The 16,130-nt window shown below is 52.1% G+C and overlaps 2 protein-coding genes across 10 annotated transcripts in view; one reads left to right on the forward strand and one right to left on the reverse strand.

Annotated features, from left to right (window-relative positions):
• LOC111178739 (uncharacterized) overlaps window positions 1-4,271 on the forward strand; it is a 42,912-nt gene extending 38,641 nt beyond the window's left edge. The window contains exon 3 of the mRNA XM_089918854.1: window positions 1,265-4,271. The gene's annotated coding sequence lies outside the window, so the exon portion shown is untranslated. The remainder of the gene's footprint in view (window positions 1-1,264) is intronic.
• MAPK13 (mitogen-activated protein kinase 13) lies at window positions 4,265-15,646 on the reverse strand. Of its 9 annotated transcripts, none has more exons than XM_089918841.1 (15): window positions 15,470-15,646; window positions 14,530-14,659; window positions 13,786-13,854; window positions 13,176-13,234; window positions 12,846-12,923; window positions 9,856-9,964; window positions 9,636-9,665; window positions 9,185-9,232; window positions 8,945-9,059; window positions 8,719-8,790; window positions 8,049-8,128; window positions 7,728-7,806; window positions 7,474-7,650; window positions 7,077-7,203; window positions 4,265-5,406 (listed from the first exon to the last, which is right to left on the reverse strand). In XM_089918841.1, the coding sequence occupies exons 1-14, from the start codon at window positions 15,586-15,588 to the stop codon at window positions 7,121-7,123; spliced, it is 1,248 nt and encodes a 415-aa protein (XP_089774967.1). In that variant the 5' UTR covers window positions 15,589-15,646; the 3' UTR covers window positions 4,265-5,406; window positions 7,077-7,120. The 9 variants fall into 9 exon arrangements, with proteins under 9 accessions (XP_089774967.1, XP_089774966.1, XP_089774968.1 ...); XM_089918840.1 differs by having other exon boundaries at window positions 4,265-5,410; window positions 15,470-15,645; XM_089918842.1 differs by lacking the exon at window positions 12,846-12,923 and having other exon boundaries at window positions 4,265-5,410; window positions 15,470-15,643.
• Between the last annotated feature and the right edge of the window lie 484 nt (window positions 15,647-16,130).

Consider the following 16,130-nt stretch of genomic DNA (forward strand, 5'->3'; position numbering starts at 1 on the left):
AGGCAAAGAGACCCATATATCATCTCACCTATTTTTGAAAACTCATACCTAGGCTGAACATATTAGAAGAAGTAGTTGAGCACTGGCTTAAAAAAAGGAGTGAAAAGAAGGTAGGTAGGTAAGAAGGAAGGAAGGGAGGGAGGGAGGGGGGAAGGAAGAGAGAGAGGGAGAGAGGGAAGAAAAGGAAGGGAGGGAGAAGGGATAGGAGGGAGAGTAGGAGGGAGGGAGGAAGAGAAAGAGGAAGAGAAACAGAATTTCCATTTTAAAAAATTCATCTTAAAACAACTTTCTGGAATGTTAGCAGTATTTCACAATGCAGTCATCTCATTTTGGCAGCTTGATTGATTTCCTGATTTCCAGGAAAACTGAGCTGTCATCTGGTTCCTACTTGGCGCTTTACCGACATGAATATGCAGTTCTCACAAAATGTGAAATGGCTGCTGAAGAAGTGAAATTTAATTCTTTCTGACGTATTGCTCCAAGCCCTCCACTGTCTCAAAGATAAAGAAACCCAGTGGAGAAACTTTCCTCCTCTCCCCATAAAAAAGAGAGTGAAGGTTCATTTCTTTGGGAGTTTTTCACATGAACTAAAGGTTCTGAGCCAGTCTGTTGGGTGGGAGCAGATGGGAGAAAGCACAGTGCATACCTACATGACTCAGCCAAAAGCTTGAGAGCAGCGGCCATGGGCCATGGCGTATATTTCCCAGTACTTCCAAGAGGATTGCCATCATCAGTGTGTTTTTGAGCACCTCCTGGTGCAAGAACTAACATTTACTGTGCACTCTGTATGCACTTACCCCTCACCAGTCCTGTGAGGTAGACCCTTCTATTACTCCATTTTAGAGAAAGAAAATGAAGCTCAGAGAAGTAAATACCCTGCCCTCAAACACATGGCGTGATGGTTAGTTTTATGTGTCAATTTGGATAGGCTGTGTGCCCAGTTGTATCCTTAAACACTAGTCTAGATGATGCTGGAAAGAAATTTTGTAGATGTGATTAACATTTACGATCAGTTGACTTTAAGTAAAGCAGATCACCCTCTATAATGTACGTGGACCTCATCCAATTAGTTGAAGGCCTTAAGAGCAAAAACTGAGGTTTCTTAGAAAAGAAGGAATCTGCCTCAAGATTGTCATATGTATGGAAATTCTGCCTGAATTTTCAGCTTACTAGCCTGCCCTACAGATTTCAGACTTGCCAACCACTCCCCACCCAGTCGCTGAGCCAGTTCCTTAAATCCATCCCCCTTCTCTCTCAACCCCAGGTCTCTTCAGATGGAAAGCTCACATTCTCAACTCCACACTCTCCTGCCTCCCAGACCCTGCATGAGAAGCTGCAGATACCAGGGTCATAATATAGGCTGTAGTATGAGTGACTGGGGCCAGGTCTCCTGAGGACCTATGAGGGAAGATTTAACATGAAGGAGACCAGGTGAGTGGAGAAAACTGCTGTTGAGAAGGAGGAAATGACAATGTCCGGAAGATGGGGTAATCAGGGAGGGAAGAGGATGTGGTAGAGAAAATAATTAAAAATAATAGTTAATGCTTGGTGAGCCCTTCCCATGTGCCAGGTACTCTTCTGAGTGCTTCCCTTATGTTAATTTCTTTAGTAGTATTATCCTTATAGATGGGGAAACTGAGGCCCAAGGTCACATGGCTGGTAAGTGGTAGAGCAGGAGGCAGTATGCCTCCAGAGCTCAACACTTACCACCTTAGTAAACCACATAGGGAAAGAAGAGGGTAAGACAGAGGTGCCACTCTTCTGACAGAAGATAAAAAGGAGAGGCTGGATTAAGCTAGAGTTTCTAAAGCCAAGGCTGTATCCTGCTTGGCTGGAGGAAATCCACCCACAGTCTTTATTGGGGTTCCTCCTTGGAATTATACAAAAGTTCTGGGATCTTATGGACCCCACAATACGAGGAGAGTTCCTCTGATCATCAGTCTGTACTTAAAAATACTGAGCTGCTGCGTCAATTAAGAATGGTGGGCTATCCATAGGAGAAACCCTGAATAATTTCAGCCAAGACCAGGAGAATTTGCTTACGGTCCAGCCTCCCTGAGCGTACCCAGCAGCTTCCTCGTGAGTTTTGCCAGGGTGTTAACAGGGAACTGGACATAGTCCAAAAGAATGTGAGCATTAATGGGCCTCTACCTCCTTCCGGTCAGGAGAAACTGCCTAGCTAAGCCACACCACTTCTCAAATGCACTTCCCTTCCTCACTCCCTCACCTTTTCCCCTCCCAGAGTCCTACCAAAATATTCTCAAGGGTGAGACCTTTAAGAAAACAGAGAGAAACAAGTGTGCTTCTGGGAGTTTCTTCCCTTGGCCAGTTAACACAAACCTGTCTCAAAGCCCTGCTACTTTTGTGTCCATGATGGTTGGGGGGAACAGGGACAGTAATGCAGGGAGAGAAGAGCACGCATTGACCTCAATGTGTGCTTGTGCCACCGTTGCAGTGGAAAGAACGGTGCAGTGGTAAATAGGAGACCTGGGCCCCAGTCTCTACTCTGGGCCCAAATGTCTTCATCAGTAAAATTGTTTAGAAGGAACGCTGTGGGGTGGGGTGGGAGGATTCCACCTAGTTGAAAACTAGATATAGAGGCCTCAGCAAATTCCCTAGCGAAATGCCCCAGTCAGACCCATTCCTACCTGGGCAGTAAGGTTGGGAAACACAGGGGAATGGTGGTTAGTATGTGTTATAGGCATCCAGGTGCAGATCTGGGCATTTCCAGCCTGGCTCCATGATCATGCAAGGTGGGGGGTGGGGCACAGACGGCAGTACAATACGGGGGTTGGCTAAGACGTAGCAGAGGATTCCAAAAGTCACATTTTAGTATCTGGGACAAGCGTTTTTAACCGGGGTCCACAAACCATAGACTGTACACTGGAATTCAGAGGTCCATGAATTTGGATTGGAAAATATTACAACTTTTAAAGGCAGCAAACTACAGTTGCATTAGCTGGGCCAGTAGAAAGCAGTACTTTTCATTTCCCTTTACAGTTGCTGCAGATATCTTGAAACATCGTTTAAACTCATTTCTACTTCAGGTTTGCAGTAGTGTGTTGGGTTCACCCCCTTGATCCTGTTATTTAATGTGTTAATAAAGAAACCCATGTACACCAAACATTACACCCTTAAATATTTTCACAACTGTATTTCAACATAACTAGCTTCCTTTGTGATCCTGTGTATTTTATTTTATGCATAGGAAAATATTTTGAGAAGGGATCCACAGCACAAAAAAGGTCAGGAGCCCCCAGACAGGGCGGGGTGGGGCCTTGTTGACACTCTGGCCCAGAGTTAGCACGGCTGCCCCGCTGAGCACAGGCTCGCACAGGAGGAACCAGGTCAGAATCCCAGCGGGCACTGCTCCAGCTCCAGGAAATCTTGGGGTAGGGGTGTGAGGCATGACAGCGACATCTTCTTTAGCTTGGTAGAGTAGCCTTGTGCCTCTGCTGCCCATTGTGAATAAGGGGAAAATCACCAGCCTCTTACCTTAAATCACAGGGGGTTTAGAGAGAATGAGGACAGAAAATGTGGGGAAAAGAGGAAGAGATTCCTCCCTCCCCAGCTGTGGTTGTATCCCAGCTCAGGGACATGACTGTCCCACAGCCTCCTGGAGAACAAAAGCTATTTCAATGTGCCAGGTGCAAGTTGAGCCAAGCCCTCTTTCAAGCAAGCCTCCACCCTTGCAGGCACTGGGACATCTGAGCACACCGGGCTCTCCTTGCAAGGGCAGTTCCTCCATCTCTGCCTTTCCATGTGCTGCCCTTCACTGGGAGCAGTGCCACCCCCATTTCATGCCAGGCTAGCCCTTCCCCAAGTGACACAAATTGCCAGGCCCCAGCGATAGGTCCAGGCTGCCTTGGGAGAGGAGCTGTGCCTTTGTGCAAAGACACCCTTCATTTCACAAAGGAGGGAATCAAGGGCACGGTCGCTGTTACCTCTCTCCAGTTCCTGAGTCTGGCTTCCTTATCTCTGTCAAGACCTTTTGAGCTGCCCCACTGGCCACAGGGCAAAGCTCAACCCTGTCCACCAAGGGCCAGGGGCAAAAGACCTGCAGGCCAACTGTGAGAGTAACTGAGCCCAGAACCCCAAGCTCAGCCCCTTTCCCCCACCCAGCCTGAGAATGGACTCATTTCCTGTCACTCTGGCCAGGCACTCACAGGGTAAGGCAGAACCCACGAACCCCTTCACACTGCTCAGCACCTTCACCTCCCTCTGGAGAAACTTCCCAAGTTTGAGATAATTGTAGAGAAGGCGCTGAGGTGACACACACAAGTTTAATTCTGGGTGGGGGATGGACTGGAGGACACTGAGGGATGATGGGGAGAGGCCTGGGAGTCTGAGAGCCTGGGATTTTCAGGGGAAAAACTCTTAAGGTACAGGCCAAGGCACCCACTTCTGCTTCCTGCTGGATTCTCTGCTGCCCTGGATGCCATGCTGGTCTGATCTGGGCAGAGAAACGACCAACAGGCCCCTGGGACATCATTCATTCATAGATGTTTGTTCCAATCAGGGGCTCACAGTGGGCAACGTGGAGGGAAAGCAGAACCGTACACACTGTAAATGCTGTTCATAGAGGGCCAGGGGCAGAGGGAGGAAGCTGCCCATTCTCTGATGGAGGGTGATGGAGAATGACTTCCTGGAGGGAGGCCTGAGGCAAAGTCTTGAGGGAATAAGGAGGAGAAAGAGGGAGGGACTTCTCCACAGAGGCTTTGAAAGAAGCCCAAGCTCCAGGCCTGCTTGGGGAAAAGCAGTATTGGGACCTGCATACTGGGCTGCACTAGGCAAAGAGGCTTCTGTGCATGCTGGCCATCAGGAGAAAGGGGGTCCTGCAGTTAAGCACACTTGGCAAGCTCTGGATTAAACAATGTTGAACAGTTCTCCTCACTGTAGGACTTGTCAGAACCTTTAACCTGTTAATGAGCCTCATGGTGTTGTAGCCCAGGGCTGGTGTTCCTTGGCAGGCCATGCTGGCATAGGGAAAACGGGAGGCAGTAGGAGTAGATGAGCTTAGAGAATGCAGGGGACTTTGAATACCAGGCCAAGAAGGCTAGACTTTCCTTGGGGCTACTGAGGAGTCTCAGAAGACGATTCACTGAAGGATTTAGACTAAGGGGACCGGTGGCAGTTTGGTCACCAGCAAGGTCAGAGCCCCTCCCTCGATCCACTCCTCCCTCCTGGATAGGAGGGCCACTCCTTGGGAGAGAAAACAGGGTCCTTGGACACAGGCGGCAGTGAAGAAGCCCAGAGACAGGCTAGAAGGGCGGGGAAGCTGGCAACCCTTGATTCCAGGCTTGGGTTGATGGCCTTTGGCACAGTGTTCGAGGCTGCTGTGGTTCAAATCCTGACTTTACCACTTTCTCACTGTGGGTATCTCTCTGGAGCCTCAAGCTTTTTCTTCTTCCTTTTAAAAATAGACATTATTTTTTAGCGCAGGTTTAGGTTTACAGAAAAATTGTGCCAAAAGTACAGAAGGTTCCATATACTCTCTCCCTCCCACCCCCATGGTTTCCCCTAATATTAAATATTAACATCTTACATTAATGTGGTACATTTATTACAATTGATGAACCAATATTGGTACATTATTATTAAAGAAAGTCCATAGTTTACTTGAGGGTTCACTCACTGTGTTGTACAGTTCCACTAGTTTTGACAAATGCATGTCGTGTATCTACAATGACATCATTCAAAATAGTTTCACTACCCTAAAAATGCCCTGACTGAGCCTCAGTTTTAACATCTCTAAAATGAGTGTGAAAGTCATCTAAAGCCCCTCAGTCTCCCATTGTAGGTTTTTAATTTAGGCCTTTTGACAAATTAAGTGGTACTGAAATCAACTAAATGTTTCTCTAAATGTGGTCAGATGTCCATCAGAATCACTGGGCTTGGGTTGAGGTGAAGAGGTCCTCATTCAAACATTCTAGGGTCTCAACCCCAGACCTGCTAAATCAAAATCCCAGGGGCTGGGCCCAGGAATCTGCATATTAACCAGGCCCTGGTGCATAGGGAAGTTTGAGACCTGAACAGAGTTTTCAAAACTGAACAGAAGGATCCAATCCGTTGTCAGGTTAAAGCTCAGGAGAGATGTACAATTCCCAAAAGGGGGAAGGAGTAGAACCGTTTTCCTGGAAAAAGCCCATTTCTGCCTTCTGCAGCTCCCAGTCAGCAAGCCTGCTGTTTCATATCTTGATTGCTGATCACTCACCCAAAATAACCTGCATGCAATGTCTCACCAGCTGCAGCTCTCTCTGCAACTCCCTTAATTTAGCAGCCAAACACGTTTGGCTCCACAACAAAGGGGCTCTGGGATGGGGCCCCTCCCTCATGGCCATCTGTAGCGGGCTGAAAAATGTGCCCCCAAAATTCATGTCCACCCAGAACCTCAGAATGTGACTTTATCTGAAAATGAGATATTTGCAGACGTAATTACTAAGGATTAAGATGAGATATCACACTGGATTAGGGTGGGTCCTAAATTCAGTGACTGATGTTCTTACAAGATCAGCCAAAGACAGAGATACACAGAGCAGAGAAGGCCCTGTGAAGACAGAGGCAGAGACAGGGGTGACGCAGCTATAAGCCAAAGAACACCAAAGATTCCAAGAGCCACCAGAAGCTAAAAAGAGGCCAGGAGGGATTCTTCCCTAGGACCTTCAAAGGGAACATGGCCCTGCCAACACCTTGATTTCAGACTACCAGCCTCCAGAACTGTGAGAATAAATTTCTATCATTTTAAGCCACCCAGTTTGTGATAATTTGTTACAGCAGCCCTAGCAAACTAATACACCATCACTGCCGTAGACTCCTGCCCCAGTTCAGCCCCACTACAGCCATGAAGGTAAGGACCCCACACACAGGCGATTCTCGAGATGGGTGCTTTAATATGGCCAGTTATGATCATAGCTATTTTCTCCCAACCAACACCTGAATTCTGCATCTCCTAGGCCTGTTTCCTACACAAGGACAAGGGTCCTCTGTCCTCTGCTTGGAATGCTATATAATCCAAGACGGGTTAAAACTTCAATAAATAAATATTGGTCCCAGGGGCAGTGCCTGGCTGGTGGTACCATGTGGCCATTCCTGGGCTCAGCCGAGGGTCGGGCTAGACGGGTCACTGCAGCTTCATGCCACTCCGGCGCCGAGAGTCCTTCCGGGCGATGGGGCTGAAGTTCACAATCTCCTTGTAAATGTGCTCTGAGAAAGACAGGGTGGTTCAAGGGGTAGGGGTTGCTGAGGGCAAGAGAGAGCCCCCCTCTCCCAACAGACATAGTGTGGAGCAGAAAGTCAGCTCAGCGCAGGGAGAAAGAAGTGCACACAGGAGACAATATTCGCTCAGAGAGAAAGAGGTGATAGTCTCCAGGAGGGAGTTGGGACCGGCTGAGGGCAGGCAGGAAAACGAAGCAGGCAGAGGAGAGGGATGCTGCAGGCAGAGAGAGGAAGCAGCCCGAGGCCCCGAGCCCTTACGCTTCCATCCATCCACTGTGAGTTTCTCCTGTTCTAAGAAATCATCAAATGGCTGATGGGCCTCTGTTTCCTCCTCAGGGTCCCGGCAGGATTCAAAGAAGGGGTGGGTGAGGGCCTGAGAGGCGGTCAGGCGCTTGTCCATGTCCAGCTCCAGCATCTTCTCCAGCAGGTCTGCAGCTGCGGTCACAGAGTGTGAGCCTCACACGCCATGGAGAGCCCGCCCGCTGAGACAGACTGCAGGTCCCAAGACTCACCCTGGGGGCTGGCATGCGGGAAGAGCTGAGAGAAATCCTTCTTGGGGATTTGTGGCAGGGACTGGATGTAGGATTTGGCCTGGAAGACAGAAAAGCACTGAATAATCCCCAGTTGTCAGCCCCTCAGGGCTTAGGCCATGGGGTATAGAGCAGGGACCCCAGAAAAGCCCCTGAGCAGGGCTGAAGGCTCAGGTCCGAATCCAAAGTGAGATGAAGGCAAGAGCCCTTGCCAGGGCAGAGGGGAGGCGCAGCCTGCAGCCCCCCTGGCCCTGGTCAGCCAAGCGCACAGCCCTGGCCAGCCTGGGCCCATCTGCCACTCACCGCTTTGTCATTCAACTTCTGCACAAACTCAGCATCCGGCACCCCCGTCACTTTCAGGATCTGCGTCAGCTGGTCCAGGTCTTGGCAGCAGGTTAAGGCTCAGCCTCACTCCCTGTGGGTGGGTCTGAAGCTGCCCTTCCTGCTGCCCCTCCATCAGGCCCACCCAGCACTGTGGACCATCCAGGTTCCAGACACTCACCTCCTCCTGCTTTTAAGAGGGGAGGTTCATCCTTCAGGACTCAGGTCTCTGGAAGGCTTCCTACCTGCCAGGCTGGGTAAAGGGTCCCTCCCTACAAATGCTCCTGCATATGCCACCTTCCTGGCCTCATCCCGCTCAGTCACCTCCATCCATTTCTTTGTGTACTCCCCCCCCACACCCTCGCACTCTGAGTTTGGCAGGGAGACCCACATCTTCTCCTTAATCCCTGCACAGCACACACAGGTGCCCAGTTTCAGGTGTGTGGTGCCAAAACGTCAAGTATTTTCTGCATTTATGTGTTGGAATGACAGGTGACTAGTTTTCATCACTTTGCTTCTCTGTACTTTAAAGTTGTTCCACAGGGAGCATGTATCACTTTCACATTAAGAAAAAAAGAGAGATTTAAATAATAAAGTGTCTGTTGAAGGAATGAATCCCTGGATGCAGTTTGGCTTTTCCAGCAAAGGATACAATCTTTCCCCTTGAACAGAGTTTTCCCCGTCAGCATCTCTGCCATGATACAGCCCACAGACCAGATGTCCACTGCAGAGGGAGGGGGAGGCAGTGTCACCTGGACCAGCTGACCAAGACCCGGCAGTCACCAAAAGTCAACCCAGAGTCACCAAGACAGCCTTGAGGAAGCTGTCAGAGAAGAAGCCCAGCCCTGTCCCCCTCCCCCGGGCAGTGGACCACTGACCAGTCTGGTTGTAGTGCATCCAGCTGAGGATCACCTCAGGGGCCCGGTACCAGCGGGTCACCACATAGCCAGTCATCTCTGCATCTGCTTGCCGTGCCAACCCAAAATCCAAAATCTATGGCTCGGGGCACATAGGAAAAAGGAGCTCGCTTAAGAGAGGCTCCCCGAGCGGCTTCCGGGGGCTCCTATTGGAGAGGGGCCCACCCCAACCCCAGGCTGACCCTGCCTGGGCCCACTCACCTTCAGCTCACAATCCTCATTGACAGCAAGGTTGCCTGGCTTCAGGTCCTAGATGAGACAAGAGATGGAGCACTGGGCAGAGGCAGAGGTGGGCGCTGTCCCCACTCGGCTGCCAGCCAGCGTGTGACCTTGGCCAGGCCCCTGCCCCTCTCTCTGGGTTCTGGTCCCCTGTGCAGAATGAGGGTTGGACTGGGTGTCCTCTAGGGCCCATCCAGCTCTAAAATGCCTCTTGGAGCCTGAAACGCCCAGCTCAGGGCTTGCTTTGTTGGCAAAAATTTCCCAGAAAGTTCCCCAGAACACAGCAATTCTTCTGAGCAGGTCTTCCTGGGCCAAGCCTAGATCTGAAAAATCCACTTTCCCTGCTTCCTCCACCTCCTGGAACCCCCTAACCCTAACCCTAGCCCCCAGGGGTGGGCAGGGCCTCTGAGGATGTAGCAGAGAAAGCACTCACCCTGTGGATGACCCCAGCTGAGTGGATGTACTGTGTTGGGGAGAGAAGAAGAAGGGTAAATCCAGTGCCCGGCTTTTGCACCAGGTGTTGCAGGCTGGCTCAGAGATCTCCTCTGCCTTGTCATGGTGTGCTCTCCCAGCCTTCAAGGTCTAGCCTCCCCCAAACCCCAGGTCTCAACACCAAGCCCCCCTCCCCTGCCATTTTGCAGGCTCCCACCCACCTTAAGACCTTTGAGCATCTGATACACCAGGTACTGGATCTTGTCCTCACCAAACTCCATTCCCATGATCTTCTGCAGGTCCATCTGCATGAAGGGCATCACCAGGTAGCTGCAAGTCATGAGGACTTCTTGAACATCCCCAGCCCCACCCAGCTCCAGGTCTGAGCTCAGAGGAGGGCAAGAGGCTGGGCAGAACAGAGGCCTTAGGGATGACCTTCATGTGCAGAAAGAAGCAGCCCCACCACAGCCAGCCAGACCCGCATGCAGTGGGCCTCCTGACTCCTGGCTCCCAGCCTGGCCCTGGTGGCTGCCCTGTTGGCAGAGCTCAGGGTACGTATTTCAGCTGGAGCTGTGCTCAGGGAAAACAAATGGAGCAGTGCTCCCTCTCTTCAAAGGTGCCCTCTGCTTGCCCTCCTCCACGCCCCACAGAAAGCCACTGCTGTGAGTTAGAAACATTTGCCGGTGTTTCCTTCTGCTTCTGTACAAATATTTCCTCCCCCAGAGGGTCATGCCCCGCCAACATGGCTCCTCAAACATACAAAAATGTCCTCCTTCCAAGAAGGAAACAATAAAAGTTTCCAGGAGGGTGAAGAAGGAAGAAGGAGGTAGCTGAGCCAACCCGCCCTCTTATGGGATTGCAAAACAGGTGGAAGTCAGCAAAATGTAACTGTTACTCAAGGCAGTAATAGCAAAGTCCAGAACAAAAGAGGATAAAGATTTAGGAAGGAATTAAAAAAAAAAAAAAAAAAAAAAAGGATGTGGAGGCCATCTCCCTGAGCCTGTGACTTTTGAAGTCTCCCCCCACCTGACCGCACCCCCGCTTCCCTCCTCCACCCCCCCAGCACAGGGACCCTGCTCCATGCACAGACCCTTCCCCACCTTTGTGTTTCACCTCTGCGTGGACCCTGATTCTTTCTTCTCAGCTGACAAACTTGCTGAAGTCTCTCTGTGATACAACCACCTTCCCTTGCTTAACCTTGTTTCTTCAAGTAACCGCCCGTTCTCTCTCTTTCCCTCCCGATCAAACTTCTAGAACAAGCGGTCCTCACCTCTTGATCCCACTGCCTTAACATCCAGTCCCCTGATAACTTGGCATCTGCTCCCACCCCACCAGCCCAACACATAACACCCATGGCTCCGGCTCTTTATATTCAAAGTTTTGCAAAGCCTGACACTCCCTCAAAATTCTCTGCTGCTTCTACCTCTAGTCAGGCTCTGTCTGTTCATCCTCTTATACCTTTTCTTTAGTGTTGATACCTTTTTTTTGGACTGCTCCGGGTCTTAGTCTCAGCACACAGGATCTTCGTTACAGCGCGCGGGATCTTAGTTACGGCATGCGGGCTTAGTTGCAGCATGCAGGCTCTTAGTTGCGGCATGCATGCAGGATCTAGTTCCCCAACCAGGGATCGAACCCAGGCCCTCTGCACTGGAAGTGCAGAGCCTTAGCCACTGGACCACCAGGGAAGTCCCTTTAGTGTTGATACCTTAATGAACAGTATCGAATCATGTTCTACACTAGCCTGTCCCTGGGCTTTGGCTATCATCCACTGGTGATTATTCTGGTCCAAATCCACATCCCTAGCCCAGACCTTCCTAAACTCCAGGTTTATTTGCAACTGCTGATTAAACACTGGAATGTTCATAGGCTTTTCAAAAATGAAGTGTCCAAAATGGAGCTCACTATCTTTCTCCCAAGATCTGTTTTTCCTCCACCTTGTATTCTGAGCAGGAACCTGGCACCCCCTGACATATGCCACCTCTCCCAGCCACTGCATCACAAGGGGTACAACATTCTGACAGTCCTGCCTCTCGATGGGTGTCAAGTCTGCTCTCAGGACTCCATCACCTCTACTTTATTTGGATCAAGGTTGGGGTCTTGAACACTACCCTCCAGGTTTCCTACCTCCCAGAGTTGCTCCCTGCTCCTTTCTTGCTGCCGCCAGAGGGTATCCCCAAAATCTGATCTGACCACATCACAGCATCTCCCTGCTCAAAACCTCTACAGACCTGAGGATGCCTGTAGGATCAATTCTGGTCTCAGCCTGACCAAACCAGCCTCTGGTCTCCACTAGCCACACTGCACTTGTCAATACTGCCCAAACGGCCCAGCCTCTTTCAGGCATCATGGCCTTTGCCCATGCAGTTCCTTCTACCTGGGCTCCCTTCAGCCCCTTCTACCTCAGGCAAATGTCAACTTATCCTTCAGGACTGAGTTCAGTTTTCTCCTCTGTGAAGCCCGCTGAGGCAGCTTGCAATTTCTGGCTCTCTATCCAGACCTAGAGTACTGACCACAACTGTCAGTATTCACTACTGTCAGCCCCCGAGGTCCACTTTAAATTCCCAATGCTTGGGCTTCCCTGGTGGCTCAGTGGTTAAGAATCCGCCTGCCAATGCAGGGGACTCGGGTTCGAGCCCTGGTCCGGGAAGATCCCACATGCCGCGGAGCAACTAAGCCCGTGCGCCACAACTACTGAGCCTGTGCTCTAGAGCCCACGAGCCACAACTACTGAGCCTATGTGCCACAACTATTGAAGCCTGCGCGCGTAGAGCCCGTGCTCCACAAGAGAAGCCACCACAATGAGAAGCCCGCTCACCGCAATGAAGAGTAGCTGCTGTTCGTGGCAACAAAGACCCGATGCAGCCAAAAATAAATAAATGAATTTATTTTAAAAAAAAATTCCCAATGCTAAGCCCAGCAGCTGGCATTATAGGGAAAAAAACCCATTCAAAATCACGGCATTAAATTGAAAACGAAAGCATCCTAACAAAGAGACCTGCAGCTGCATTTGAAACAGGACTGAAAAAAAAAAATCCACCTTCCCAAAGCTTCCTATATTTTACACCAGGTACTGCGCTAGCAAAGCCGTGCATTTAGCAACTAAATTTTCTCGTTTTATGTGACTCTGATAAACATCCCATCAGCTAGAGGTAGCCAAGGCTTCCTGATCCTCGCTTCATGCTAGGAAGAGCCCCAAGGTCCAGATCCACACCTGCGTCCCCAGGAAATGGTGAGGTAGGTTGATGCAAACCCTGTGGGGACTGGCAACGATGTCTCTTTGGTGGTAAAGCTGGGTAAAGCAATGCAGATGAGCGACAGCTCTGTGTCAGGCAAGGTCCATATAAAGCCCCTCCCACCTCTTCCTGCCGGCCTTTCTCTCCACCCTTGGCTGAAAGAATCTCTCCACAGCCCAGAGGCACAGGGACTCCTGGGGCAGGAAGGTCCCCTACCCAGAAGAGAGAATCTGGACCCTCCCCTTACTTGCTCCCCAGTGTCAAGTAAGGCCTGCAAATGTCCTGGAACCCAGCGCAGCCCGACTCACAAATCATGAAAGTTGCGCAGGGAAGAGGCTGGGGTGAAGACATCCAGGAGTCCGATGACCTGGGGAGAAGGTTGCCAGTGAGGACTGGGCAGCCGCTGCAGCCCTCTGCTCCCCTCCTCTGGGGCCCCAGGCCTGCACAGGACCACCTGCCCTTTCCTAAAACACCATCTCCAGCAGGAGGCAGGTTCCCAGCCTTCCGGGAAGCAGTAAAAGGGGCAGAGGTGGAAGAGGAATTCCTCTAACTGGGAGGGAGTTTGCAGTGCACAGTGATGGAGAGTCAGGCTGGGGAGAAGGGGAGGTGGACACTCCTGTGCTCACTGACCCGAAGTCTGGTGTTCCGGACAAGCAGCACAAACCCACTCTCAACTCAAGCAGGGAACCACAAGTGGTGAAAGGAATCAAGGAGGAAACAGAGAAGGGGTCTTCCAGCCAGCAGGCTCCCTGCCCTTGACCTTGGGTCTCTCACCACATCCAACCTTACCTGCCAGGGGGCTGGTTCAGAGCTGGGGGCAAGATTACCCTGGCTGGAGGCCATGGGGAGGGGTTTGCTGAAGAGGAATGGGGCTTAAAACGTGAACAATATTTTGAAATCATTATGTTAAATGCTTACCTTCCAATCTAGGTATCCTGCAGAAAAGCCTGGGCTCCAGGCCCAGCACTGGGTCATTAGTCTTCCTGGCTGTTTCAATCAGACAGGGTAGTCTAGAGGTCAGGCACTGGGGCCTGGAGCCAGGTTGGGTAGGGTCAAATTCTAGCTCTGCCACCGACTAACCATTTAACCTGTGAGTCTTTCTGTGCCTCAGTTTCCCCATCTGTATATGGGGGTAATAGTACTTATGTGATATTGTGAGGATTAAACAAGTTAGTTTATGCAAAGTTCTTAGAACTGTGCCTGGCACATAATAAGCGCTCGTAAGTATCTATTATTCTTGTTGTTATTATGTGGAAACAACACTAACCAGGATTCTGGGCACCACCTCTTAGATCTAGAACAACTACGAAGTTCCTCTGTGCCTATTTCCTCATAACAGTGAGACAGTAAGTTCGCACCTCACCGAGTTTGTTCTGCTCCGCTGCCAAAAATTCCCTTTGCACCCTTCCTGGGAAGTAGGCAGGGTGGGTCCTGGCACCTGATTTTAATAATTAGGTGAGGAACAAGGATCAAAGGAGCAGGGAGGAGATTCCCCTTCTGCTGGCCCTGTTATGAGTTCCCTGCACCCTCGTGGGCCATCTCCTGTGTGCGCCACACACACACACACACACACACACACACACGCAGGGGCCTGGTCAGGACCCTCTGTGGGGCTGCCCTCCACTCCCTGCCTCCCAGCAGCGGCCCCCAGGCCCAGCCTACGTTCTCGTGCTGCATGTGCTTCAGCAGCAGCAGCTCGCGATAGGCCCGCTTGGCGAAGATCTCAGACTGGAAGGGCCGGCTCAGCTTCTTGATGGCCACCTTCTCCCCTGACTGCTTCTCGATGGCTGAGCTGTAGGGTCAAAGGCAGGTCAGCAGCCAGTGGCTCCCCCTCACAACCCTGGGACTCCAGATCCTGGGTGGTAACTTCCAGGCCAACTAGGAAGCTATGGCCATCCTCACCCCAATCCCTCTTGGCCAGCAGTCTAAGCTGGGAGGAACTGATGCCCACCACCGACAGCACAGTGGAGCTGGGAGAAGGGGGAGACAGCAGGCAGAACCTGAGAGAGGTGCACTGCCCCTGGGTCAGACACAGCTTAATGCCAACAGGATCCTGAGCAACTTGGCAAGTCACTTCTTGTTTGGGCCTCAGTGTACCCATTTGTAACAATGGGGATTCGCCTGGATGAACTCTGGGGTCCTCTGTAAGGTTCAAGTCCTGGAGAAACAGATCCAGTCCTAATTCAACCCACAGAAACTCCCACCAAGCCGGTAAGAAAAGAGAGATGGCGCCTGGAGTGGCCCTAGGCCAGCCACCAGAGCCTGAGGCTCCTTCTGCTGCTCTACTTCACTGCCCAGCTTGCCGCTTCCTCCCAGCTCCAGGCCTCTGCCCCGGAAAGGCACCCGCGAAGTTCTTCCAAGCCCGCAGGGCTCCGGGCCTTGGGGTCCTCCATCAAGGTGGTGGGCGCACAGCCTCGAGCACCAGCAGGAGAGGCGACACCGGAGGCGGGTCCGGGAAGGGGGCATTGGCTGGGCCCCGGCTCTTCCGGAGGCTCCACCCGCGTCCCGGTGCCTGGGCGCCCACCATAGTTCCACCCCGATGCCCCAGGCACACACCGCCCCCCCGTGCCCCCACGCCGGCGCACAGGCCCGGGGGTCTCACCACACGGCGCCGTAGGCCCCGCTGCCTACGTGCGTCAGGGACACGTAGGTCTTGGGCAGCTCCCAGGCGGTCTTGTTGACGTCCTGCTTGTAGAAGCCCTTTTTCCAGGTGAAGTTCATCCTGGGCACTCAATCTCGGCGGCCCCAGCGCGATGGCTACGTTCGCGGCCCGCCAGGCTCCCAGCACCCGCCCCCGCCCCCGCCCGCGGTCCCCGCGGTGCCCGCCCCGCGCCGCCCGCTCCTCCCCACTCTGTGCGAGGGCGGGGGCCCCGGCCGGCCCCGCGTCCCACTTGCCGGCTCGCCCAGGTGCGCCCCGCAGCCACGCCCAGGCCTGCCAGACGGCAACCTGGGGAGCCCGATTTCGACAGCCCCGGAGTTTGGCGCCCGGACCACGGACCAGCTAGAAGCGGCCGGTGAGCCGCCCTGCAGGGAAAGGGTGCTTCCCGTTGTGTGCTGGGGTGGGGCTGGGGGCCCGATAGACCCGAGGGGCTCCCACGGATGGCGGACGGCGGGAAGATACAGCCTCCCAGATTCCTCCAGCGCGGGACTCTGTAGGAGGATCTCCCCGGAGATTCTGAAGACAATTTTGGGAAAAAACAAAGCAAAACAAAACCCCACGTCTTTTGATTATGGAAAGTTTCAAACGTATACAAAAGTAGACA

This window comes from Delphinapterus leucas, chromosome 10, assembly GCF_059928025.1.
Source record: "Delphinapterus leucas isolate spDelLeu-1000000601 "Yukka" chromosome 10, BTC_Dleu_Yukka2, whole genome shotgun sequence".
NCBI classification, from domain to species: Eukaryota; Metazoa; Chordata; class Mammalia; order Artiodactyla; family Monodontidae; genus Delphinapterus; species Delphinapterus leucas.

Excerpts from the sequence above, each read along its gene's own strand:
- MAPK13 (XM_089918841.1), bottom strand. The coding sequence starts at position 15,588 with ATGAACTTCACCTGGAAAAAGGGCTTCTACAAGCAGGACGTCAACAAG. Across the intron at positions 14,660-15,469 it reads GGGGCCTACGGCGCCGTGTG|CTCAGCCATCGAGAAGCAGT; the intron begins GTGAGACCCCCG and ends TTGACCCTACAG. Across the intron at positions 9,233-9,635 it reads CAGCTGGGGTCATCCACAGG|GACCTGAAGCCAGGCAACCT; the intron begins GTGAGTGCTTTC and ends TGTCTCATCTAG.